Here is a 27036-nt window from a genome sequence, read left to right on the forward strand (position 1 = left end):
TTAGCGGGCTTTCAAATTGTATAAACCTTTACCTTCGACAACGGTAGAATTAGTGACGGCAGACACAGCTACATTGTATGTTGTATGGTTCTTCAGGTTGGTCAAATATACCTTAATAAATGTATTATTAAAATTTCATTCGTAACTCCATTTTATATTTAAAACCAAGAAGAGAGAGGACACTAGTCCCCAACGTTTTATAATGGTATTTTCTTGATCATTGGCTTATCAACTTTTTTTACTTTTATTGCATTTTGATTGGTTGGTACATGACGTTGAGAGTCCAAACGTTTCAATTACTTGGGGTAATCTACATCATCAATGTTGAAGTACATCAATTTATCGGCTACTGTCTTATCCCTTTAGATTTCTGATTGAAAACCCTTATTAAGGAGGTTGGAGCTTATCCACCCCCTCTGTTATCTGAGAAATACAAGAAAATAAGTAAACTAAAGAGACACAATTTGTTTAAATTAGGAGCCATGATTCTGAGACTTAATTTAAATAAGAATTCCCAAATAATTTTATGATTTTTCCAAAGGTATATGGTATTTTATAAAGGAGAGAATTAAAGGAAGTGGAGAAGAAGAAATAAATCACTTGTTTGTCAGAATCCTTGTTCCAAGTCACTGGATAAAGTCACATTGAAAAATACACACAGTACCACCAACATTACGTGAATACAATCAATCTTAAGTTTATACTAAAGACAAGAAATACAAAAAGAAGTATAAGTGATTTAAAAGAAACTTTCCAATGCTAAAAAAGTGTTAAGAATAATACATGCTAAATATCTATTTATAGGTTTGTAAAAGAGAAGCCAAATGAATCTAAAAGTTTACAAAGTAGCTGTTTTAATGAAGCTTTAAGAAAAACTTTCTGAAAATCGGTGAGCTTACAGTTCAGCCATATTGTACAGCCAAAAAATAGCTTTTTAACTTTTTTTCGCATGACATCTAGGTATTTTTTTAAAAATTTCTAATCAGTCCACCAATATTATTATAATGCAAAGTAATTATATGTAACCTTTAAAAACTGGAAGCATTCAATCAAAGTGAAATTTGAATGGCTTATATCGACTATAGGACATTAATAAAAAGTGGTAATGGTTGGTATCATATTGACATATCCAACCACTTGAAAAAATTCTTATTTGACCATTAGAAAAAAAAGGTTCAGAACCAATTTTGATTTTTCAGAGATAAAAAAACTTAGATGCATGACTGCGAATGAAATATAGACGAAATTCTAAAATTATTCACTTTTAAATATTTGTTCATTTTGTGAAATAGCAGCAAGGTTTTGCTATTTTTTCTTGGTATCGTTGTTAAAACATAATTTGAATTGTGTATAAAGTGCTGATATAGAAAATTTTGCGATTTCTAAAAATAACTATTTATAGTACTATTACAGCAAAACCAGAATTAGTCAGCCTAAGAATTGTAATGTATTATTGTGGTTTGGTCATCTTTAAAATCCGTCAAATCACAGTTTTGGTGTAAACACTTCAACCTACGTACACTGATAAAACAACACACCCACACACTTTAAGGTTTAGTTTTGCAAAGTAAAAGAATTATATTAACTGACTGACAAAGGCAGTTGTAGGGTATGTAAACGCGCTTATTCTAAAAACAAAGATGACAACATCTATAAAAGCGAACCATTTAAACGGTAGGACAAACGAACATTATAATATGTACAGTGTCAGAACTGAAAAGGCAGAATATAAAAATATAAGTCTAGACAAAATTGCAAGTAAATTTGTAGGAAAACTGCTTAAATTTAGGATACTGTTTAAGGACATACTTACATTTTAAGGATTGATTATAGATATTATTCGCTTATAACATTGTACTTGTAGTAATAGGAATCAGTATTTAAAAAATAAGATGAATAGGAAAGATCCTGATTAGAGCAAAGCTTTAAAAATATCACAGAAAATAACTTAAATGTAAGTTTAAAAGACTTCTCTAACTTGCATATAACTCAAAATTTGCTATACTAAAATTAGGACATTTTTCATCTTACCTACTATACCTACTATTAGTTTATTTCATAATTGGTTATCAGCTCACAAAACTTTAAATCCAAAATTCTATCGTAACCTTATTATATAAGATCTAGAAATAAAAACTTACTATGTAAATATCTGAAGAATTATTGCTGATGATGTCAATTTTTCTAGTTTTAAACTCTTCACCCTGGTCAGACCTAAATGAAATATAAGATTTTAATTTTGCATGATAAATTCACTGGATTAAAAAAGTCCTAATTTTGCCATAAATGTGGAAAAACAGAGATATAGATAAACAGACATCGTACTCATTTTGAATGATTCATTGGTTTAATTTATGAAAGAATAAACATTATTTTAGTAGAGAAGTTAATTTCAAAGTATTAGTGTCAAGCTGCAACCATTCTACCTTTATGTTTGACCTTTTGACCTCTGTTTAAATTTAACAACTACCTGAAATATACAATGTAGTAATTAACTTTGCCATAGTAAACCCGCGGTCTTCTCCATTCCAACAGAATATCTCCTTTTCCTAAAATAATTTCATTTAGATCTTTAAATTCCTTATAATTGAGAGATCCCTATATTTATTTGATACTTAGTTTTGGTAAATCACTGTTCACGCCACCATGCCAAGGGTAAAACTGCTAAACATAGAGACTGTTATCAGCCAAACGGCTGAACTTATTTTTTTTTATTCGCCAATCGCACACACAGATTGAGAAAAGTCTATTAATAATCTAAATTATCCGATTGCCAATAATTAAATGAAACACACTGTAAATTCTAATTTTGAAATCCATATTGATCTGTCTTTGATGATGAAACTTAAGTCAGTAGTGATTATAATACATAATTTACTAAAATAAGATTCTTGATGGATTATTTAAAGCAGAGCTCCTCTAAAAACTTGTACTTTAAAACTTGTCATAACACCAAAACGTCCAAAACGTCAGGATTGCCTTTGTTAAAATAATATTAGCCTGTATATTTACTACTTTGTATCGAGCTATCACTAATTTATTTGCGAGCTTTGCTTTTGAAGTTTTTATCATCCTTTCTTGTGATAAAGTCGAACTATTCAAAAGACGGAGAAGGATAGGAACAGGAACGTACAATATTGTACATATGATTATATCCCCCATGTGTTCATCACATCAGTTCTAATCTTAAATCTGTAACTAGTAAGTAGGTAAAGCTTATTTTAATTTGATGCATCAACAAATATTTGGATTCCCAGTTTTCATTTATTTTCAATGATAGGTAATACATGGTTGAAAATTCAGTAGTAAATTCTAAATAGCAATATACAGATCATTTTGAAGAAATTACTGCTTTTATGAGATAGATCTTATGGTTAATTTAATGTTATTTCCTGTAATTGTTAGTAACGATTAGGAAACCTTAAAAACTCTATAATCGTTAACAGAATGTACGTATGTCCATTTAAAACATTTGACTTTTAACTTTTTTGAAAATAATATGTAATATATGAATACTGATTCCTGGTACAACAAAGAACACTATTATAAGCATAATTATAAAGTCATAAAAATTTAAGTATATCCTTAAACAGTAACAATTATGTTCAGTTCACTAGATTTATATTCTGCTTTTCATTTGTCCTAAAGTTTCAGAGCTTTGCTTTTATGAATGTTGTCACCCTTATTACTAATATAGCAAAATAATTCTTACAGTTTTGTATAAAAATGATAATTCATGAATCCAACTGAAATTTGTAATCATTCATAAATATTATTATGTAGCTTTCAAGTTTACTAATGTAAATTTTCTTCATTTTAGATTATTTCATGTCAACCTAAATTTAGGATTTGCAAGGTTGCTTTTTATAAAATATCAAGTTAGTTTATAATTCAAATTTTTATATCGAAATTTTGATATATTTAAAAGAATATTTAAAATATTTCATTATATACTATAATCTTTTTCCTATTCAGTATGTATTATTAAATTTAATTCTTATGATGGTTTTAGGCTATTTTTCTACACTAAAATTGTGGGTGTTGTTGGCTCACTTTTTTCTTAGTATGTTTGTATTCATGTTTGAACGAAAAAATAAGATTTTGACAACGTAAAGTTAGAAAAGTAAGTTGAAAAAATGTTTTGAAATTTTATTTCATCTTTCTATTTTACGACGGCCTGTTTGTCTTATTTTAGAATATTTATAATTACTTTTGTTCCTCTTTCTGGTTTACCCAGGGAGGGAGAGGACATTGTTTATTACACTAGTCCCAAAAATTTTTATAATAGTGATTTCTTATTCGTTGGCTCAACAATTTTTTGATAGTCCAAAATTGGGGATGTACATCAATTTATCGACCAGTGTCTTATCCCTTAAGATCCCTGGGTTTACCTGTACAGTTGAGAACTGAGATGATTGGTTGTGAAGGAGGAGCAGTGTCAGTTGTCAACTTCAAAGGGTCGCTATCACCCCCCTCTCTCTTGCTGGTGAAACCTCGCACTCGAAACTCGTATTCGGTCGCGGGCCCTTAATATATTAAAGTTATAATTAAAGTTGCGAATATAAAGCATATTTTTGTTTCATATTTTCTTGAAACTAAAGTAATTTTTTTATTAGAATTATTTGATTAAATTTTTAAATTAGGTCTGTTTAAAATACTAAATATTTTTTGTAAGTCTGTAAGTAGATAAAAAAGCCTTAAAAGTGTTTAAATTTTAGAAAAATACTAACTCTATGGAGGAAAAAGTGTCTCAAAAGAACTTTTTTTCAATCCATAAAAAGTCATAAATATTATTTACAATAATATGATATATTCTCATCTTTTTGGTATTTCTTCTAAAACAATTTTACAAAATATTTGTACAAAGAAACCGATAGAGTTACTTCAAAAATGTCAGAGAGATAACTTAAATATAAATTTCATTTTTAATTTGTGATATTTAAAATAATTTTGCCTAGTTTTTTAATATTAAATTGCTTCAAACTTAAATTTATATACAAGTATTATTTTTCTGAATCTTTTTACCTGTTCCTGAGATACTACAAATCAAATATAAATGCTAGATGTGTATAGGATATAGTTTTTAATCTCTGGAAAGCTTACTTAAATTATTGATGAGAGATTGAGTGGAGTCTTTGCCTTGTATTGTCTTGGGTTCCATGGATTCACAGGACAGCTGACCTGTCTCTGCACACAAAGCGTCCCTTAATTTAAAATTCATACAGGGTCTTTCATTAAAATTTTCAGTTCAAATATCTTATATGCTGAAATAATTATCAAACTCGTAATACTTGGTGGCATATAAAAAGTTCAATAGTTATGATGAAAATTGTTAGGACATCTAACCATAGTTTTATAAATTTAAGTGGTGAATCGAAATAAAGGAAAATTTACTAATTTGTAAAAAGAAAATATAATGTTCGAATTGTCAGAACTTGTCAATTGCAGTATAAAACCTGAAAACAAAAAATTAACTCACTTTTTTCTTAACTTTAAGAATACTTCATAATTGTAATTTGAACAACTTAAATATACAATAGAATGATAATAATCTAATTCCTTTTAAATTGTGAGTTATATAAGAAAATAAAATCTAAAGATTTTATTAATATTATTGTTTTATAATGATTCAAAGTAAAAAAATAAGTTATGCATTTCTTGTGCAAATGACTGCTTTATACTTTGGTAAACTTTCTAACTTAATAGCAATTTTAATTTGTAACTGTCAATTTCAATTCTTAAACATACAAGCAACGAGATGGCAATTTACATTTTCATTCAATATTTATTAAAAGTGCTTAATTATGTAGTTTAAATATATTTTTACCAAGTATAGTTTTTTTATGTGATTTAAAAAAATACATTAACTCTAATTGTATAGAGAAGCTTTGCTGTATAAAATTTTGATTTACCTTATGTATATCCTGTAACCTAGTAGCTCATTCCCAAGTAATTCAAAATTCTCGGGTCTTCTAAAATATTAAAAACATGTGATGAATAAAAAATTATATCTACTTAATTATGATAAGTATATGGACAAAAAAAAGAAAATATATAACATATTGAAGAAACAAAAAATCATTTTTTTTATATTTTTTGTTTATAAATGCTTGTAAATAATTGCAGTTGTGGATTTTCTTTATTTTTTTAAAATTTGAAATGACTCACCTCCATCTTATTTGAATAGCATTGCTGGTTATCATTACAGACTCAAGACCCCGTGGCTTCAAGGGAACTAAAAAAAAAGTTGGTTAGTGTCTTTACTTTTAATTAGTTTTGGCGTCATCTATAATGTTGATCCTATGCTAAGCATAATAATTTTGCCAATATCAAAATAGCGTTAAAGGGTGCATTTAGGTTTTTATTAATATGAATTAAGGTTTCAGATATAACACTTGTAATAAAGGCTATAAAGACGATATCATTATTACAGGTATTAAGAATTAAAAATATGAGCGTCTTTGTAAGTCAAAGGATTTCTAGTACAATAAACCGTTGGACTAATTGTTAATATATTATTAGTAAAAACTTCTTATGCCATATGTTAAACCTTTAAAACATCTACATATACCTTAATATATGAGAGATTATGATTATAAATTAACTTGATTTTTTAAACCATTATTATTGCAAAGTATTCGTCCTTTATTTAACGTCTAACAGGAAAAGAAATCTTTCATAATATTCAAATTATATAATCTAACTATTATTGCAAAATTTCGACAAAATCCTTCCCATATTTTAATAGATTACTTCATCCTTTTAAATTCACTTTGAGCAACTTTTCAATTGAGAAAAACACACGTGGGAAAGAAATATAAAAGAGTAAATGGGAATTATAAAGATTAAACAAGGGATGTAGAATTACATAAAATTGCAAAAAATAGACAATAAGGGAATAAAATTATATTGCTGTAAAAATTGGCGGTTATAAAAAGTACTAACGTGCTTAAAGTATTATTTCTCTATTGTATTTTTTCGCCAGATTTTAAAGGAGTAAAAATACATATAATTTTAAAAGCAATATCACTTTGCTATAAAAATTGAAACTTACAGATATAAAAACTCTTTAAAGACCTCGTTTTTAAGGACATTGGAGCCATAAAAATTTCGAGAAAGTTTTTATAAATATGAAGAAAAAATGCCTAAAATAATACCGAATAGCTAAGGACGATGATATTAAGGAGGAAAATGGAGAAAGAAAATCTGTATAGAAATCTAAAAGGAAAGAGTATATTTAGTTAGTATAGGAAATGAAGTACCTTTCGAGAGAAAAGGCAATCCTTGAAATGCCATTTACATATATAAATACACACGCATACACATACAAACAAAACACTAGTGTTTTAGTGAACAATACAAGAAGCGTTTTCAGAAAGATATAGGCCTTAAAAAATAAGCAATCTTAAAAGTTAAAAAGCTGCGTACGGTCGTAAGATTGCATATACAAAATATAGTAAACTTACCTACCTATCGACCCCTTTTAGCCTAATTATATGGCTACAATTGTTTATGTTGACCAATATTGCCCCTAATGAAATGTTATTATTTAAAATATTATTTAATTTCCAATATAAATCTAATTTAGCTCTGTTTAAATTTTCTAACTCAATTTAGCCAATTTTAACCCAAATTATATTTTAAAAGTTTTCAACGAATTCATAATTGTAAAATTTTTATCTACATTGTCTTTAAAATTCAATGAAATAAAAGAATTAATCACTAAAACCATCATCATCCACCCATTGAATAAATGATAATGGTAAACCCTTATGTTACATTTCCAAACCCAAATATCTTGAGAAAATTTTGCTTTGTGTATATGAAATGTTATTAAGAAGGCCTGTTGTGAATTAGTATTCATATAACGAAACAAAATTTTATTCAATTAAAATAGCGATCACTTTCATACATGAGAATTGTTTTGATGATACAGAAATGTGGACTTTTGCACAGAGCTGAATACAATTAATATCATATAGCTTTATAAAGCAAATGATTGGTCAAATGCTTTGTTTAATTCAAAGGTACATTAATTACGACCACAAGAGGCGATCAAATTTTTTTGCCAGCAATCTAATACTTATTGATCTTTTAAATGGCGTGATACTAACAGTTGCAGGAACCCCGTGGGGCTCCATCACTGCAAAACTTCTTAAGTCTTAAGTCTCTCGTAACTTAATCCAATTAAAAGGAAACAATTAAATACTACTTAGGTAGTTGGACCATGTAAAAAGTATTTGTGCTTCAATTAGTAATGAAAAAGTAAAAGAAACAGTAATATTGTTTTTATAAGCTTTTTAACAAAATTAGTTGAAATGCAAAAACACTAAGCGAAAATTATGAAGTATTTGTTTCCCTTCCTCTCTACTTTCTGATATAAAAGATTCTTTGAATTGGGTTGGTAACAATCAGTTTTAAAGCAAACAAAACAGAAATGATTACACAAAGGATTTATAAAAGAAATATACTGAGAAACATATAAAGCATTAAGATATAAAATCTTTTCCAGTTTGGCTTTGAAAACGATCAATTTCCGCTGGATGTGAACCAGAGTTCTTAAGCCAAACTAAAAAAAACATGTATAACATCTTATTATAAACATTTTTCTACGAATATCAAATTAAAAAATCATTAAATTATGTCTATTTTTGATAGCCCGGGACTTCGGCCCTAAGGGCTAAGAAAACTGGTATTAATATTTTATTTTAATATCCGCGGAAAGCTGTCTATAATACGATTCGATAAATAACTATTACACTGTCGATAAAGGGTTAGAATGAATAGTTTATACTCAATACCGGATAGACTAACATGACTTGTAAAGCAGAATAGTTATTTAGTTAATTAGTTATTTAGTTCCTCGGATACTACAAGGTAAAATGATAAGATTAATTACAGCTTTGTTAGCACTGAAGGGCCGAAAGCAAAAATTAACAATACTTGTTTTAGGATTTTTTATTTAAAATTTTTTTGAAAATTGTCTGTAATACGATTCTATACTTGATTTTCCAATATTGCCGAGAACTGGTTCTAATCCAGCGGATATTAATCGGTTTCGAAACCATACTGGAATATTGATTACCTCCATCTTCAGTTCTGAGAACAACACTGTCAGCAGGCCCGACACCCTCCAGGTTCCTGGCCGCCAACGTTATGTTGTACGTCGTGTGCTGACTCAGTCCGCTCAGAGAATAATTCTAAAAGAATAAAAGTCAATTTTTAAAACATTTGTGAATTTTTTGTTGCCCACAAGGGTTGTTGATTAAAAGCGCGCGCAGCTTATACTTAAGTCATGTTCATACGTAGTTTCAACATTTTCTTAAGCAGCTGACATTTACTACACAGTCCAAAGTTTCATTGCTTTTTTTTACTTCATATCTTGATATTGTTTGTCCAGAAGTTTTTTTGTCTGACTTTTTAAATTAAATTTATATTTAATTCTGTTCTTTGTTGCTTGAAGAAAAAAAATTAGCTGAGCTACCGCGTAGAAAAAAAGTATAAAAATAAACATAACCTAAGACAAAAAAATATATTATTATAAAACAGATGTATGTTAATGATATCAGCGTCTATGATCTTTCATCTGTATACTGTAGGGGACCCATGGGGATTTAGCCATGCTGCAGTGAAAAAAACAGATCAGGGTTTTTTAAAAAGATAGCATATAGATAAATATAAAACATCTACCTTCTGACAGTCTAAAAATTGTATGCCTCCCCGAAATTTTCAAGGAAAAAAACATGAAAAAAGCATAACAATTAATGTTAGAGTACTGTTTGTAATACCATTTTAATTAGCTTGTGGTCCGGTTATTACACTAGAGCATGTAAAACTCCGCGGGTTCATTCATACATTTATATTGCATTACATATTGTCTTCCTTTTCCTTTACATACATTATCAAAAGCATGGATTTTCTGTATTAATGAATCTGGCTGTACGTCTGTAAGATAAAGACGCATAGCTCTGATTTTAAAACATTTTATGGAGGCTTTATAAAAATTTAGTGGAACTGTAGCAAATATCTTATAAATATCAGTTCAGCTATTGATTAACGTTAACCATATTATCTATTTAATATTTGAAATAATGATTCTTAAGACAATAAGGAACTATTTTGCATAATGTGTATAATTTTTCCTTTTTATGAAAGTTGTCATCCTTGGAATCATTATACTTATGAAGAAAAAACATGATTAGCCTTTTTATACCTTTGCATATCAAATATTGCAACAAAAAAAATCATGATACATATTATTTTCAATTGATACATATTTTTTTCTTTTTCTTAAAATTTATTCGCTAAATGATTTAATTATTTAAGTAAATTTTCATATAAAATCTTACGTTTGCAGATGTTATTGATTATTTGTTATAAAAATTCCGATTTGCATGTTTATTATTTTTTAAAATACTTCTCATTACTTAAAATAAAAGGTATCTTTTATTAAAAATCAATAACATAAAATATGTATACCTGTACCCTAAGACTTTCATCATTGATGTTTAGTGTGTTGCTGACTCCCGAATCCATTGCTGTGTACGTCATTATGTACCCCATAAACTCTCCATTCAGGGATTCGCGGCTGGGGGGCTCCCAGTGGAGCTCGAACCCGCGACTCAGGCTCATTATCCGTCCTCGGATGAATCTTGGCCTCTCCGTTGGCTCTTGAAAATAAAGACTAATTATTGTAGCTGAAAACTATATGGAAAGGTATTGTGTTCACGGATAAAAGGACAGGCGACATGGCCATAAATAATGCTTTTGTGTTGAAAGCTAAAAATTCCTTTTTTTACAGTCAAAGGTTTTCTATAATTAGGTTCATTCCGTAAGCCCATCCCCACAATAGGTACTATTTATAAAGTGTAACAACTCTCTCGTCGTTCCAAGAAAATTTATATTTTTTAAAAAACAATTTTTTGTATGTTATAATTATCCTGTACTTTTCGTTTTTGAAATGATTCCCCGACAACAAGTTACACTTTTATAGGCAAAGCAACTCTATACTTAAGTCTTAAAAATAAATGTATATCCTTTAACAGTTAAATCTCATAAATCTCATCTATATTGTATTAAAATTCAAATATCTAAAATTCATCTGAATTTTCAAAATTAGGGTCTTTGTATCATATAGCAAAGCGCAAAAAATACATAGTTTTAGAAAGTTCTTAGGGGTTGGCATCCCCCTCCTCCCCCCCCCCCCCAAAAAAAAACACTCACTCTGAACGTCCTATTTACCTATACCTGTATTCCTTAAGATATTGCAATTACAGTAATGATACCAATGCTTTTACACTAGAGGATTTTTTTATTCTTCAAAGTTAGAAAATTAGCAGATTATTGGATAATAATTTTCTAGAAAGGAATATTTGTAAACCTTTCAAAGTTATACCTTTGATAGTCCTTTACAATTAATATAATTATATTTTTTAAATCAAGGTTTATTAATATAAATTTAATAAAAAAAAGATTTTAAAAGTTGGACTGAGGACTCAAAGTTATTTATAAAGATACAACTAAACAAATAAGTTAAGAACGAATTCATTTTTAAGGAGAGAGGGAATATATTTTTACGCTTCTGTTCATTTGTTTTGTGCATAAAGGCTTAAGCTCACTTTAGTATTTCCTTATATTCCGAGATTCTAAAGTTGTTGAAGTAACAGAATCACAGCTTTATTTAGGTTTAAAAGTGTATTTACATATATTGTTATTATTATACTTTACAGAGTCTCTAGGAGCGACCCAAATATGCAATTATGTACTGAACCATGTAAGCACAATTATTCGAAGTAAAAGAAACAAAGTTACAGAAAGACGAACACATAAGAGAAGAAAGTAAAGAGTAAACGAAATAATGGAGAAAAACTTATAATTCCGAAAGAATTCCCCTTGGAAGACATTCAGCAATGAGGATTTGATACCATATATGTGAAGCTGGCCATTCAAATGAAACGAGAGAAAAAAAGGGTGGGAAAGACAAAGAAATAAATCTTATATGAAATAACAGTACGTTTGTATGTGTGTCGCTAGACTAAAATGCATATCCTTTACAGTGATCTGATGCTTCATTCAGTAAGATTTAAATTATTTTGGGAAGGTTACCTCGACCGTCAAGGAGAAAATACCATTGAAAAGTTTAACCCCCTCTCTATAAAAATGAAATCTGAAATTAAGGTGGTAAATCTATTCTTCCATACCACCTTCCTCCTTTTACTCTGTAAAGTGCCCCTGGAGACCTATAGGGGCAAAGCAATATAAATATAAAGGAAAGAATATAATTATTAAATGTCTATAAAAAAAAGAATATTATATACGTTTGATCTCATGTTAGTGTTATAATTAACATGTTGATTGTAGAAAGGAGTTCCCAATGTCACGGAAACACAGATATAATAGGAATTAATCTATCAAAATAGATATATAATTACTTGGATCTTACACCAGATTTTTCATTTTTTCATGTCTCTTATTATGGAAAACTCGCAGCGGGCTAAAACAACGATTCACCCCTTCCTCCCACATTACTCCTATATAATGAACGAACTGACCAATAAACGAGTTTCATGTTAACAAGCTAAATTGACGACAGTTTTTCCCCTGTCATATTTTCCCGTATAATCTACATCCATTTCTATCAAGGTTAATTATGTCAGGTTATACATTGTTGAGAAATACAATATCTATAAGTTCAATATTTTTTGGCAATTAAAATCTAAAATATTAGTATGTGGATATTAGACTGGCCCAAAAAAACATGAATTTTTAAATCTTTACCATATCAATTTGCGGATACCTTGAAGTTGTTAACGGCTCAAATGTAGACCTTTTAGTAAAAACTAGACCTCTCTACAATGAAAATTGATCTCGAAATGTCAATTTTAAGCTTTTTATCAAAAACTTCATATTTTCATGATTTTAACAAGAAATAATTAAATAACTGCCAACCTAAAATAATGTAACAAGAGTTCAAATATGAAGCAATTATAAAAAGTAGGCAGAACCGCCATTCCTGCCGAATAATTCCAAAAAACGTCTAAAAACATTGTTTTATTTAAATTGATAATTTGTGTACGAAATTGAACTAAAACTCTAAAAATTTAAAATTAAATGAAGGTAAAAAAACATGTAATATACATATTCTCATATTCAACTTTAAAAAAAAGCATACTAATAAAAAAAATTAATATTGCAAAAAATAATTTGATTGTTTTTTATTAAACCAGGAATAAAGAGTAAGGCTTATCTTTTATTATTTTTCTTCAATGATTTTGCAGTATGAAATAGCTTTCCCAAATTATTGTAATTGTACATAAATAATTTTTTATACTTTCTTTCTTCATATGTTTATTCCTGGTGATTTTAATATTTTATTTCAATGTTTGTAAACAAACAGACAGAAAATTTGATGTTTTGCTTTATATCTGGTGTAAGGCTTTCTTAATTTGGGGAAGAAAAGGTAAAAATAAATATGCATTTGATGAGATAGCGATAGATTTTTTCTTAAAATCAATCATAGGGCTAAAATCTACAAACAATACATACAATTGAAAAGCGATTTAGACCTTCATTTAGGCCACACTAGTGGATATAAGGTATGAAATTAATATTTTGTCCCTGAGTTCATATCTCATGCCTGACAAAGGTCTTGCAATGAAAGGGTTGATTGTCTAATGGACCTGTGACCATGTAATCATGCACAGCAATAAAGCAAGATTTGGTTTAGAGATATATGCACCATCATAAGATCTCTTGTTGTATCCTATCCTCATAGGTTATCCTCAGGCTATCTAAACGCATTAAAGCATAAAATATACTGTAGTATTGATTATTAATGATACATTATCTAATGAAGAAAAATTAGAATACACTAAAAAAAACTATCATTTATATTCTTAATAAATATTATCGCAAAAGTCGGTCTTTACTCTTTAAGAAATAGATATGATAAAACATTTGGTACCACTATAATTTACTATACAAAGTTATCCCCTCTAGGAAATTTATATCATTTTATATAATCTAAGATTTCTATAATTAGGGTGGGTCCGTCCGTTCGTCCAAAACTCTTAGTTCTTTTCTTTAATTTAAATATGTTAGAATTACCCTATCGATTTTAAACTTTGCATGATAATTCTTATAACAATTAGGAATATTTTAGAAAGCGTAACAATTCTGTAATTGTTAACAGTAAGTCCATTTGATACATGCTGATTTGTTACTTTTTTTACAACAAATTTTTGTGTGTTATAATTATAATATGTTTCCTAATTGGGTCTAACATAACTGGTGTTAATCATAATTTTTTTCATCGCGATAGATAACTATTGAATTTTGACTGTGGGTTTACAATTACGAATATTTTCCCTGTCCTTCTCATTGTTGAGTTTACCCATTACACTTAATGTGGCAAGTCAACCATTCACACAAATACAAGGATATAATACAAGGATAATAATAATATGAATCATGGATGCAGGGATACCACATCTTTTTTTTAAATTTGAAATTTTAGCAATTAATTTATTTGACACTGACCCCTTCCTCTCTGGGTAAAAATTGTAAAAATGGACTTATTATTACTTTGATCTTATATAAGATTATCATGTACTCTAATAAAGGGAAAATTGTAGATGGATAAAAGAACGATTCCCCACCTCCACCCCGTCCCCTTTACTGGATGAACTATCTGACCAATAAATGACAGTGGAAATAACAACCAAAATTTACGACAATTTTACCCCAGTTATAATATCCACTTATAGGTTCTATATCCATTAATTAAATTCTCGAACTGTCTTTATGAGAAACAGAATTCAAACATATAGACTATTCCCTCTCCACCTCCCTGAGTTACAATAATACATACATACATACAGGGATTATTGTATCAAAGTTACATAATTATCATATTATTGATAAATTATTGTGTTACCTCAATTTTATCCCTGTTTTTCATTCTAATTTTTTTTAAATATGACAAATTATGGGTTTCTTTTAGAAACACCAACGTTATATTTTTGAAGTAAATTTCTGCTCAACCCATTTAAACATATATCATTTTAAAATTTAGTGGACCTATGTAAAGTGATATTAAACACATTAAATCATTATCTTTGTAAACTGTTTTCCACACGAATTAAGGGGATTTCCATCAATTAATAAATAAACACAACCAACACATGATTTAAATCAATACAAACTGGATATCTAGTTTCCGGAATTTTATATTACTTATTTGATTTTGTACCATGAACGTTATTTTATAACTTTAAAGAGGTTAATCCTTGGATTTAAGCAATAGATGTAGAACAACACAATAATAATTATTACAAAGATACACAAACACAACTCTGAAGGTTAGATGGTGAGATAAATATACCATTATATAAAGTAAAAAGCTTTTTTTATCTGTAGCGAAGAACCGATGTGGGATGGGTATCCTTTACTTACAGTGAAGCTTCTTTCATGTTCAGTGATGGTTCAAAAATATTTTTGGTGAGGGTATGTCAAACCTCCTAAGAGAAATCGCTCCTAAAAAATGACTCTCCCCCCCCCCCCCCCCCTCCACCAAAATGTTATTTTTACTTTTTATTTTTAAAACTAAAGTTGAAAGTGGGGGGAGGATCGACTCCCTGACCCCACCTTATTACCCTATATTTGCGTAGCCGCTAGTATAGATAGAAAGATAGTAGCAAAGTGATAAAGTTTAAGATGGCAGACAAAGGCAACTCACAGGAGGTTAGAAAAAATGTAATGGCTATTTATAAAGATAAATAATAGGAAGGGAGAAAGTTAGTAAATTTTAAGAGAAATTAATTGGTAGTTTTAAATTGGGCAATTGATTGGAGATGCTGCAACAAGCCATTAACATTTTGATGTAGCTAATTTTGAAATGATCATAAGTCGAGCATACTAACCCTTGTTATAAGGATTTGCTGCCCTATTAAAAATATTCCTTATCCATCCCTTTATTTCTGTTTTGGATATGTGTTTGTCCTTTTGGATGTTTGCAAAGTTTTGAATTGATACAGATACACCATAGGATATGTCTTCCTGGGGTAGTCAAGGAATGTTTTATACATTTATACAGCCAGAGCTTTAATAAAAATTCTCAATAAAAGTATTATTGTCAAATTGTGATATAAAATGCAGGACACTTGAAATAGACAGGCCAAGATTCGAAAATAATGGATATTAGAAATTATCTAATTTGAAATATATGTCCTTTTTTTTGGGTGGAAGGGGGGGGGGGTAAATTCTCAAAAAACATATAAATTTTCCATTCAAATTTTACATGATACAAATAAGTCCTGTAATCAATCTTTCAACAATAGATCCATAGTATAGATGTATATGCAGATAATTACCTCCACCCCTTTTTAAAGGACCTTTTTCGTCTGCTGGCAAATTGTTTTCTGCTACTTGGCTGTGTTAATATTCCCGTTATCATTAGTTGATATTAAAAAACCCAAGAGTCGGCAGAAAGTCATTGCTCGCTCTAGCGTTTTACTATAATCTTTAACCTATTTAAAAAGAAATTTTAAAAAATCACTGATATTGTGTAAACTGTATTATAAAGTACATTATATTTGCTGTACAAATATTAAAAATTAATTCAGTGACTCCATGCCACGCTCAACTCAAGTTTATGATTAATTTACATACCAGGAGACATTTTGTCCTAAATATCATTTTTGGGTCTGCATCTTATTATTCCAGAATTTTTTTCTTTTCAAGGTGAAACACTTTTATGTCACACAGGGAAAATGTCAACAAAAAATAATGGATAAAGAATATACCTGGATATTATGTCAGAGAAAAAAAAACCCTCATTTTTGGTTGCTAACAAGGACATTATTTATTTGTCAGTTCAGTTGGATGGGAGGGGATTGGGTGGATTGTTATATTAACCAACTACAAGTTTCACTTTATTTAAAGTACATGATAATCTGGTGTAAGGTCCAAGTAATAATAAATCCATTCAAATAATGTATTATTAGAGAATCAGAATAAAACAAGGATGACAACATCGATAAAAGCGAAGCTCTGAAACGTTAGGACAAACGAACATTAACACTTGTATAGTGTCAAAACTGAATAATCAGAATATAAATGTATAACAGTCGAACGAAACAAAATTATAAGTAAAGCTGATGAAAAACTGCTTAAATACAGGATATTGTTTAAGGACATACTTACATTTTTAGGACTTGATTATAGAGATGATTCGCTTATAACAATGTACTTTGTTGTCCTAGGAATCAGTATTCCAAAATTCAGACCAATCGGATAACTTAATCACATAAAAATTTTATGTTAAAAAAGTTAAAACTCAACATGTTAAAAATGAACGTACGGACTTTCTGGTAACGATTATAGAGTTTCTTTGCTTTCTAACTCGTACCTAACATCTATAGGAATCATCATGCAAAGTTTGAAATCGATTGGGCAATTCTAACATGACTAAATTAACGATAAGAGCTATGCGTTAAGTACGGACGGACGGACAGACCCTAATTATAGAAAAGCTTCGCTTTTAAAAAAAGCTTTGCTTTTTAAAACAGAAATATAAAATGTTATATAGTAAGATTGCAGAAAATTTTGATAAATAACCATTAAACATAGTTTTAAACAAAACAGTGGTTGAAGTTAAGACGTTGGGTTTACATTATTTTAGATAAAGGTTAAAAATGTTCTCTTACTTTTAATGACTGATATGCAAGAAAACAAAACAAATGATTATGGCAGGATTTGTTTTAATATTACTTATTTAGATTTTACATATGTATTCTATAACTTTTCAAATATTTTATAAAATATGCAAGTTTTAGTACTTACGCTATAATTACTTATGACAAAATAAACCATACAGTAATAAATTTAATCCAGTATATAATTATATTTTTAAATAAACCAATTAATTTTGAATTTATGCAACTTGGCATAAAATACATTTTTTAGAATTATATTTTTTTTAGCTCTGAAACAATACAAATTATATTCATATCTATAATACAAAGTAGCTTGATGTCTGTCCGTCCGTCTGTCCGTCCGTCTGAAGCTTAAGATCTTGGTAACCACTGAACCGATTGGATTCTACTCTTCAGGGTATATACCTATCGGTCCTGTGGTGGTTTTAAGCTATTTTCTTGGGGGGTGGGACACACCCAACCCCCCCAAAAATGAAAATTTACCCCCCCCCCCCCAAAAAAAAAAAAAAATAATTTCTTAAGAACACATTAGACTATGAGCAGCACCAGTAGTAATTTTCTTGAGAACACATTAGACTATTTTTTTTTACGAATTTTGCGAATTCGTTATTTAAACGAGAAAATGTTTTCCTGCTGGGTAGGTACGAAAATTTGCGATCCGTTCTGCTGGGTAAGTAATAGAAGATGTAATTATACCTCTTGGGGCAAAGACCCAAGAGGCTAGGGGCGAAGCCGCTAGTTAAGCATAAAATTTAACCATAGGAAATTATATATAACTAGCGGTTACGCCCCTAGAAACCTCTACAGACAGTAATTGTGGGAGTTAAAATAGTTAAAAACCTTCCCTGGACCTGTAAGAAGCTTCATTGAAAAGGAGAACCATATCTGTTCAGCGATTAGCGAGATCCTTCGTTACAGACAAAAGAGCCTATATATAATAGGATGTACTTCAAATGGTCCTTTATTGAGACAAGTGTTTTACTGAATGCTTATCTATTTTGAACTTGCCTAATTTTGTATTGTCTCTAAACTAAAATAGGATATTCTAGAACAGGGTGCATCAAAATTTATAATATAATATTATAAAACTATATATAATTCTTCTTGGAGTTTCATAACCAGGTAGTAATTCTTAGCAATTGAAATCTGTTTAATGATAATATTGCTAGATCTTAACCTTAATCTTAAATATAGATTTTATCACATTTTTGTTTAGTCAATTATCTATTTCAAGTACCATACCTCGTTAATGACCTCATACAGGTGAGGCTGCTCCATCGTTAGGTCCAACATCAAAGGATAACTAAGAGGATCCTTTTCTTTCCAAACACCCAGGGTATTAGGTTAGGTAACACCCAATAGACAAATAATTCTTTGATTGCACGACCGTACTCTAACTATAAATGTCTTGCGTCTTCCATAGCAGCAGTAGGAATCATTTTAACGTCTTTAGTTATGACGTGGTGTTGAGTCGAGATTGGAACAGATAACCTCCCCGGAGACGAGCGGATGCGCTAAATGTTAAGCCAGAGTGTCAGGTTTCAAGCACCCTAAAATAGCCAGCCTAATCAGAAAAGGTGATGCTTCTCTCTTTTTCCACACTCTCTTTATATATCTCTCTCTCGCACACACACTCACATACTATCTATCTCTTTCTCTCTCTCACCCTAGCTATATCTCTCTCTTTATTTTGTGTATACAACAAACAAGTTTGGAAACCTATTAAACTATTGGTACAAACTCAGACAAACACAACTAAAGAACTTGATTTCAGCCAGAAAGGTTTAAGTTTGTCAGCCATCAATAATAACAACAGAAATTAAAGTTATGTACTCATCTGTGGAAATATGAAAATTAATTAGAGGCTGAAAATTCGCAAAGGGTTAAAAGAGCTTATTGAATAGAAATAAAAAGGTAGTAATACTTTTACAATATGGCTTCAAATCCAAATAAACGGTCCATTTATTAGCATTAACCTAATAACGGAGTTTTAATTAAACCTATTTAAGTGCCAATACTTTACATAAACTCTTACATTTCACTTCTTACTTTCGGCGTAAAGAACATCAAGAAGAACATCAGAAGATCAAGTACTACGGCTGTAAGACAATCTATATTCCAATAATGGATATAGAATATTTGTGGATATATTGGCATGGGAAATTTACGTCAGTAAAGGTTGCTAAAATGGACCTCATTTATTGTTCAGTTCGTTCTTCCAGTAGAAAAGGAAGGTTTTGGGTAAAGGGGGTGGATGGGGAGTATTAAGTTATTTTTGCCAGCTGCGAGTATCTATTTATTAGAGTACATGAAACATCCAAGTAATAAATAATATATAGATTATTTCGACGTTTAACATAGGAACAAAACTTAATTGCAGCTTGTCTCCTTTTTCCTTTATCCCTGAGTTACAAATAAGTTAGACAAATAGCGCCCCAAAATCGTCCCCCATCCCACCCCCTTAAAAACATTAAAACTAGGTAAAGTATTGGGAGAATTATATCATTAGCCAGAGAGGTGGGGGAGAAAGGAAGGTAAGTTGTATCTAAGTATAAAAAGAAGAATTATGTCCCAAAGTAGCGAAGCAGTAACAAGTAGGCAACATTCATAAGACTGTATAGTGTGAAGGTTTATTTTGAATTTGCTTTTTATAAGATAAATAGAAAGTGACATCTCTACGGTTAGACGGACATGATATAGTTGTAGAACAGCCTCGCTTTTAAAAAGAGAAGAATGCTAATTAATCAAAAGGAAAAGCAGTGTTTACTTGGTCTAGCTGTTTACTTGTAATTCATTACAAAGTGGGGAGAAATCTAGGGGAATATTGTTAAGTTTATTGTTAAATATTTACATTTACTAGCCATTTAGTATTTACCCACCCTCAAGTAATTAGGATTTTACCACAAATAATGGATAATCTTTAGATGCTTTAAATGCTATTTAGAAATGTAAGCATTTTAATGATATAACCTTTAAAAGTACTTTACTGTTATAACATCAATATAAGACATCCATATCAAATTAGATTTTAAGTTATAACTTTGTTAAAAATAAATTAGCAAGTTATACAAAGAAAAGAAAAGTAACACTTTTTCTTAAATTATTTCTAGATTTTGAAACTATTAGTATCATACAAGTTGAAATTTGTGTATTTAATATTTATTCATACATAAAAATGTTTAAACTCATAAATCAAATGATTCATAAAAAGCATTTCAACAAGGGTAAAAATCCATTAAAACATTCAAAAATGTTAAAGTATTTTTTTCTACTTAAATAATTTCAAATTTATAGTTGTCTGTGTCAGGTTAGATAATTAAATGATAAGGGGAGCCATGTAAGGATATAGCTTTCGGTATGGATAAAGCTTCCCATTGAATTTTTAAAAATGGGCTGTTAAATACTTGTCAACAATACTTGTACTTCTTTTTTAGCATCGTAGTTGCACAATAAGTTGATCATTCGTAAGCCACCATTTTTCATCTTTATTTTTAAGGTTCCTTAAACTGTTAAAAGTTTATATTATTCCGTTACATATTGATAGAATTGACCTTGGTTAAGATAGGCAAACATATTCTACAAGTATAAAGAAGGCATGCTTTGAGAATCAAGCGATCTAGATTATGTAGTTGAAAATACAACTGGGCCTGCAGATTTCATATTTTAAGATTGCATTGTTGTAGTAGAAATCCAACACACATTCATACACAGTTTATGTAAATAATACATACATAAAATATATATTAGATACAGGCTGCCAATAATATTTCACCAGTAGATTTTTGTTAATAGTTGCAAAATTAGTTTGTAATTTTAAAAAAGTTTTTATTTAGAATTTTGGTGCTTCCCCATAAGGTGCCTCGCGAGCAAAGAACCCAACCCTCTTTTATAATGAGTGTTACGTGCTTGACTGCTGCACTGCAAACTTCATATAAAGGGCAATGAAGAATATGTTTTAAAGTTAAAAATTGCATTCCGATGTAACAAACACACCCTAAATTTATAATAAGAAAAAAATCGGGTATAGACTAGGGTTGGGCCGGATACTTTTTTGGCCGGATACCGGATATCCGGCTGATTTCAAATGCCGGATAACCGGCCAAATTACCATATATTAAAGTAGCAAAAAAAATTTCTTCAGAAATCTTATATAAATTTACATAAAGATAAACATAAAGATAAAAAATGTTCTTCTAGCTTCAATAATAAAAAAGTTATAGCCATTAAAAATTTTAAAAAGCAGAGATTTTTGGTGTAAAGTATAAAAAATTATATAGCCGGATATCCGGCCGGATAGTTTCAATATCCGGTATCCGGCCGGATATTGAAAATGGCCGGATATCCGGCCGGATATCCGGCCCAACCCTAGTATAGACCCTTTCGTAACATCGCACCTTAAGGGGTGATTCTTCGTATTTTTCACAGTAGCTTTTCTCCTATTTCTAGCTCCTGCGGGGGGCTCCAACCCTGCGGGGCCAATTACCTAACCCTGTGGGGCAATCACCTAACCCAATATAACCTAACCTAAAATAACCTATAAAAAAGTCATTTTAAAAATACGACGAATCGCCCCTTATGAGGCGATGTTACGAAAGGGACTATTCCCGAAAAATCCATTAAATCCCTTAGAAATAGAACGTTGTTACCCTATATAACTTGTAAATCATATATATATATTAAATGAATAAAAAAAATTGGAATTAATTTTTACACCCTGGAAAATCATATAATATGTATGCTGTATACTGGGTGCGGTATCTTAATTATCCCATTTTTTAAATTTTGATAATTATAAAAGTATCTTTCTGGTGATTGCAAAATCATGAAACTGTAAGTTAAAATAAATAAAATAAATTTATAGTCGACAATATGATAATAATAACTCTAGATAGGATAATTAATAGAATATAATAGAATATTTAGATAAATCTTATGACAGAACTAAAATTGTTCTCTATATTTTAAATATTAATATATTGTTCAATTGCTGCATGGACCCTGTACTACATATGTATATACTGTATAATAAGGTTGAAATGTGTAAATCTTGAGATATGCTTCGGCATATAAATCCCATACCATTCCATATACCATTCAAAAAATTATTTACACAAGCATATTTAATTTTAATTTTCAAATAAAGGATGGTGCCTTTAAAATATTGTATTTTTACTAAAAATATAATAGTATACATAAAATTAATATAGATTTAAGTTAAAGAGAACATTTGCACTTGTTTTTGCTAGAAAGTTAATTTTAAACTTTCATTTAAAATATAAAGAATAATAGGGAAAACAAAAATAAACAGTTATCTCGTATTCATAATAGTTATTTCGGCACCTCGGGGCTAAAAAAAACTAGTTTTAATCTTATAATTGTACATTCTATATCCGCGGAAAGCCGGTTATAATACGATGCGAGAAATAACTATTTCAGCCTGACGATGAAACCGATTAATAATCACTGTATGTTAACCCATTCTCAGCCATATTGAAAAATCATTTATAGCATGGTATTACGAACAATATTCCACGAATATGGAGAAAAGTTAAAAAAAATTAATACTACTTTATTAGCCCGGGTCTTCGGCCCATCGGTGCTAATAAAACTAAGTTTCATCTCTTTTTTTTATCCATGGAACGCGGTCTATAATATGATGCGATAAATATCTATTATTATGTTTTTTTAAATCATTACTCAGACCGTAGAAAAATAATTGCATTGAAGAAATATTGAAAAAAATAACAAAATTATTGTTAGTTTAACTTTATCAAAACATTTGATAGCAATCATTACCAGACAACAACTTTTACAACATAATAAAAACATCAGAAAATTAAGAAAGGGACAGATATTCAGTAATTATAATTGAATTCGTCCTTTAATATTTTATTTACTTAAATCTTTATCCAAAAAAATTATTGTGCTACTAATTCTTAATGTTTTTTAATATATCGACAAAAATATTAGTAATTTACTTATATAAAAATATTAATTGAATAAAATATCTGAATATAATATCATCCTCCAAAAAAAAAAAAATAATTTTACTAATTTCCCTTTTTTCAATTTATTTACACGCATAAATTAATACACGCATAAATTCCAAATGTAGTAATATTAAGATTTTAAATAGTGATGGTTTTAAAATCATAAATTTACATTGGGTTTCAGAAGCATTTCATATATAGATATTTTAATTTAATATACACCGTTATTTTCAAAATTGACGAGCTCTTTCCATCAATATATTATGTAAATTTAAAGTTTATGTGGTCAAATTAGGTATGAACAACTTAATCATAATTGTTAGTCCAATTTTCTATAAAAAAAATATGATAATTTTCATCGTATTTTGGTGTTTGATTTGCAAAAGCTTTTTTCTTTTTGAGTGTCCTAAATTTATGTAAGGGGTATAAAGATCGATTAACAGATCTACTAACAAACAAAGTTGTATGGTAACTCGCTACAAAAAAAAATATAAATAAACTTACTTTCCCTATGAGTCATGGTTTGAAAGGAGTCTTTGCTGGGGGGTGATTGCCCAATCTGATTCTCTGCTGATACCCTAAACATATCAAATATGGGTTATTCAAATGTCACTTTATCAATATGTACTGTGAATCATAGGTTATTAGTCAACAATTAATTATACTCACAAAAAGCTGTTCATTATAATATTTCCAAAAATGCTAATTTATCTTGTTTTCTCCTATTTCATTTTATTTTATATTTTACTACCGAATACGACCCAAGATTCCTCTAGAAGCGCTTGAAGTAAATTTATTTATTTAAACTAGTCTCTATTATTATACTATTTTTATATAAAAAAAAGTAGCAATACACCTTTTATTCGTGTATGCTTAGTATACTGTTTTTTACCTAGTGCCTATAAAAATAATATCTATACAAATGTTGTGTGAAACAATTTTAAACAGCATAAATAGAATAGTTCACCAAATTTTGTGGAAAAACTCCATTAACTTTTATGTGAGATTTAGTTGTTTTAGACTTTATATTGTCTGATTTTTAACATTTTACTGTCACAAATGCAATTGGATTTTTACTTTTTACAAAATATTTGCTTTTTACATGTTAACCAGGACAATTTTTGGTTCCCAGCAATGATGAATTATCAAATTAAGTCTAATCTAAATTGTACATAAATTTGTTGCAAAATTGCTAAAAACAGGATATTTTATAGAGATATTTAGCTTAAATATTGTACATTGTTGTCCTAGGAAACAGAAATCAGGACGGACTAACCATAGAAAAGCTTTTTAAAAAGGGAAAGGTAGGTTGAGGGTCAAATCCGTAAAAGTGTGTGTTTTAAGGCTTAAAAATAGTAGTAGAACGATAATATTCACTAAATATGTGTATTTCTTATTGAAAAGAACTATAGACAAAAAAAATTAAAAAGTTAACATAAATTCTTATCGTTTTACTACTGTTTTTAATTTAAAACACACAACCTTTACGGATTTTACCCGCAACCTACCTTTCCATTTATAGAAACAAAAAAGAAAATCAGTTTGGAGGTTCCTAATACCACACAAATGACGAGAAAGCATTTTTTAAACACTGAATTGTTCGATGACGTAAAATTTTATGCCATTTTTATATAATGACATAATAAAACCATCTTACATGTTAAAAAATTGAGGCAATAATTTATATTTGTTGGTTTATGAAACAACATATTCTAATAATGGCTTCTAAGAATACAATTTTTAAAAAGAAGGTTTTTTTTCTTAAAGTCAAAAACTATTTTTACTGTGATTTTTTAGGCTTTCAGCAATTAATGTTCTAATAAAAAGCTTAATAAACCAAAATTATGTTAACTGAGTATAAAAAGTAAATTCTCACTTTTTTCCTTGACAACTTTGTTCTGAAACTTTCTATTTGCTTTAGTATTATATAGTGTACAATATACAGGTAACAGGGTTATGTCACATGAACAAAAAATGCTTTTCCTACAATTTCTGTCGATTAAATTGACAATTTCATAATTATGTTGTAATCTTTTACAATAAGCATTAATTTTAGAATAGAAATATTTTTTCTTCACTTTTTCAATTTTTAGTCCTATGAAACTTTTGAAAGGAATTTCACATTTTTACCCCCTTTTTAACGAATACATCTGACTTGGACGGACAATGTGAAAATTGGAATACCCCATTCTTATGGTAAGAAAAGGGAACGTTATTCAAAACATTTATAGCAATTGTTGATTGAATTCATATTGCTATAAAGTTAGTCTTAGCTGTTTTATAAAAATAACTTTACCTAATTAAATAAACGTTTTTGAACCTAGTAAAAGTATCTGACACTGATTATGACGTAAAAAAATTAGCCAATGAGAGGTCAGTATAAACTGTAATTGACCTATTGTAAAATTTATAGTGACCTTTAATTGGTTAATTTTTTTACGTCATAATCAGAGTCAGAAACTTTTACTAGGTTCACGTTTTTTTCACTGAAAATAATTGTTTGAAATTGTTTTGGATTACCTGAATGTGTAAGTTGTAAAAGGCTTCAGATTCATAACCAAATATTCTGTCAGATTTGTTTGTGTGTTCAAACTCTTTGTCCAATTCTCATCTCCTTCCCTAAAATAGATTATTGTCTGTAGAATAAGATCTTTAGAATAGCGTAAATCTCACAAATTATCATTAATTTTATGAGATTTTAGGTAATGAAACTAAATTTTATTATCAAATATTCATTAGTTATGATATCCTATTAAGTAAAAGTAAAAAGATCTTGCTAATTAGAGTGACAATTAAGTTCTTGATTTCATAGCAGCTTTAGGCTATTCTATATTTAAATTTAGGTCTTGTGTGTGCTTAGAGTATTTTTCTGCCCCCTTCTCTCCTCCTCTGAATGCTGGGCACGCACCTAGATACTATGGTCTCAGCTGCTTATAATGTAATAACATAAAAGTTTTTTGTTAGGTTTCATTCATAACCTTTAACGGTCGGGGGGGGGGGGGGCGTTGAGCTGCCAAGTACAGCTTTGGCCGCTGAAATTTATATTTTTATATTTCTAATGTAAAATTTACATAAAGATAAACATGTTCTCGAAAAAAAATTGTTCTTCTAGCTTCAAAATTAAGAAAATAACAGCCGTTTGAAATTTTTAAGTAAAAAAGACCTAAAAACAAAGGTTGTTAAATAAAAGTGTGAAGGAAGCGAAAATTGACTTAGACTTATAAAAGGTCGGAAATTCATTATCAAACAGGGGACTTGCACAAAAAATTTAGCCCTCTAGCTCAAATAGGAACTCAGATAATAGAGGGGGGCGTGGAATGCCCCCCCCCCCC

At 29.2% G+C, this 27036-nt stretch overlaps 1 protein-coding gene across 1 annotated transcript in view; it reads right to left on the bottom strand.

Annotated features, from left to right (window-relative positions):
- Positions 1 to 27036, bottom strand: part of LOC145312377 (putative receptor-type tyrosine-protein phosphatase mosPTP-1) — a 48410-nt gene continuing 21374 nt past the window's right edge. The window contains exons 7-17 of the mRNA XM_080151616.1: positions 26225 to 26323; positions 24209 to 24282; positions 10480 to 10670; positions 9086 to 9200; positions 6169 to 6235; positions 5913 to 5972; positions 5104 to 5204; positions 4392 to 4526; positions 2471 to 2549; positions 2142 to 2214; positions 1 to 111 (exon numbers count right to left, since the gene is read on the bottom strand). Of these exons, the coding sequence (XP_080007742.1) occupies positions 1 to 111; positions 2142 to 2214; positions 2471 to 2549; positions 4392 to 4526; positions 5104 to 5204; positions 5913 to 5972; positions 6169 to 6235; positions 9086 to 9200; positions 10480 to 10670; positions 24209 to 24282; positions 26225 to 26323 (1105 nt within the window). The remainder of the gene's footprint in view (positions 112 to 2141; positions 2215 to 2470; positions 2550 to 4391; positions 4527 to 5103; positions 5205 to 5912; positions 5973 to 6168; positions 6236 to 9085; positions 9201 to 10479; positions 10671 to 24208; positions 24283 to 26224; positions 26324 to 27036) is intronic.

The sequence above is a fragment of the Acartia tonsa genome, chromosome 2, assembly GCF_053477335.1.
Source record: "Acartia tonsa isolate MP-2025a chromosome 2, ASM5347733v1, whole genome shotgun sequence".
Taxonomy (NCBI): domain Eukaryota; kingdom Metazoa; phylum Arthropoda; class Copepoda; order Calanoida; family Acartiidae; genus Acartia; species Acartia tonsa.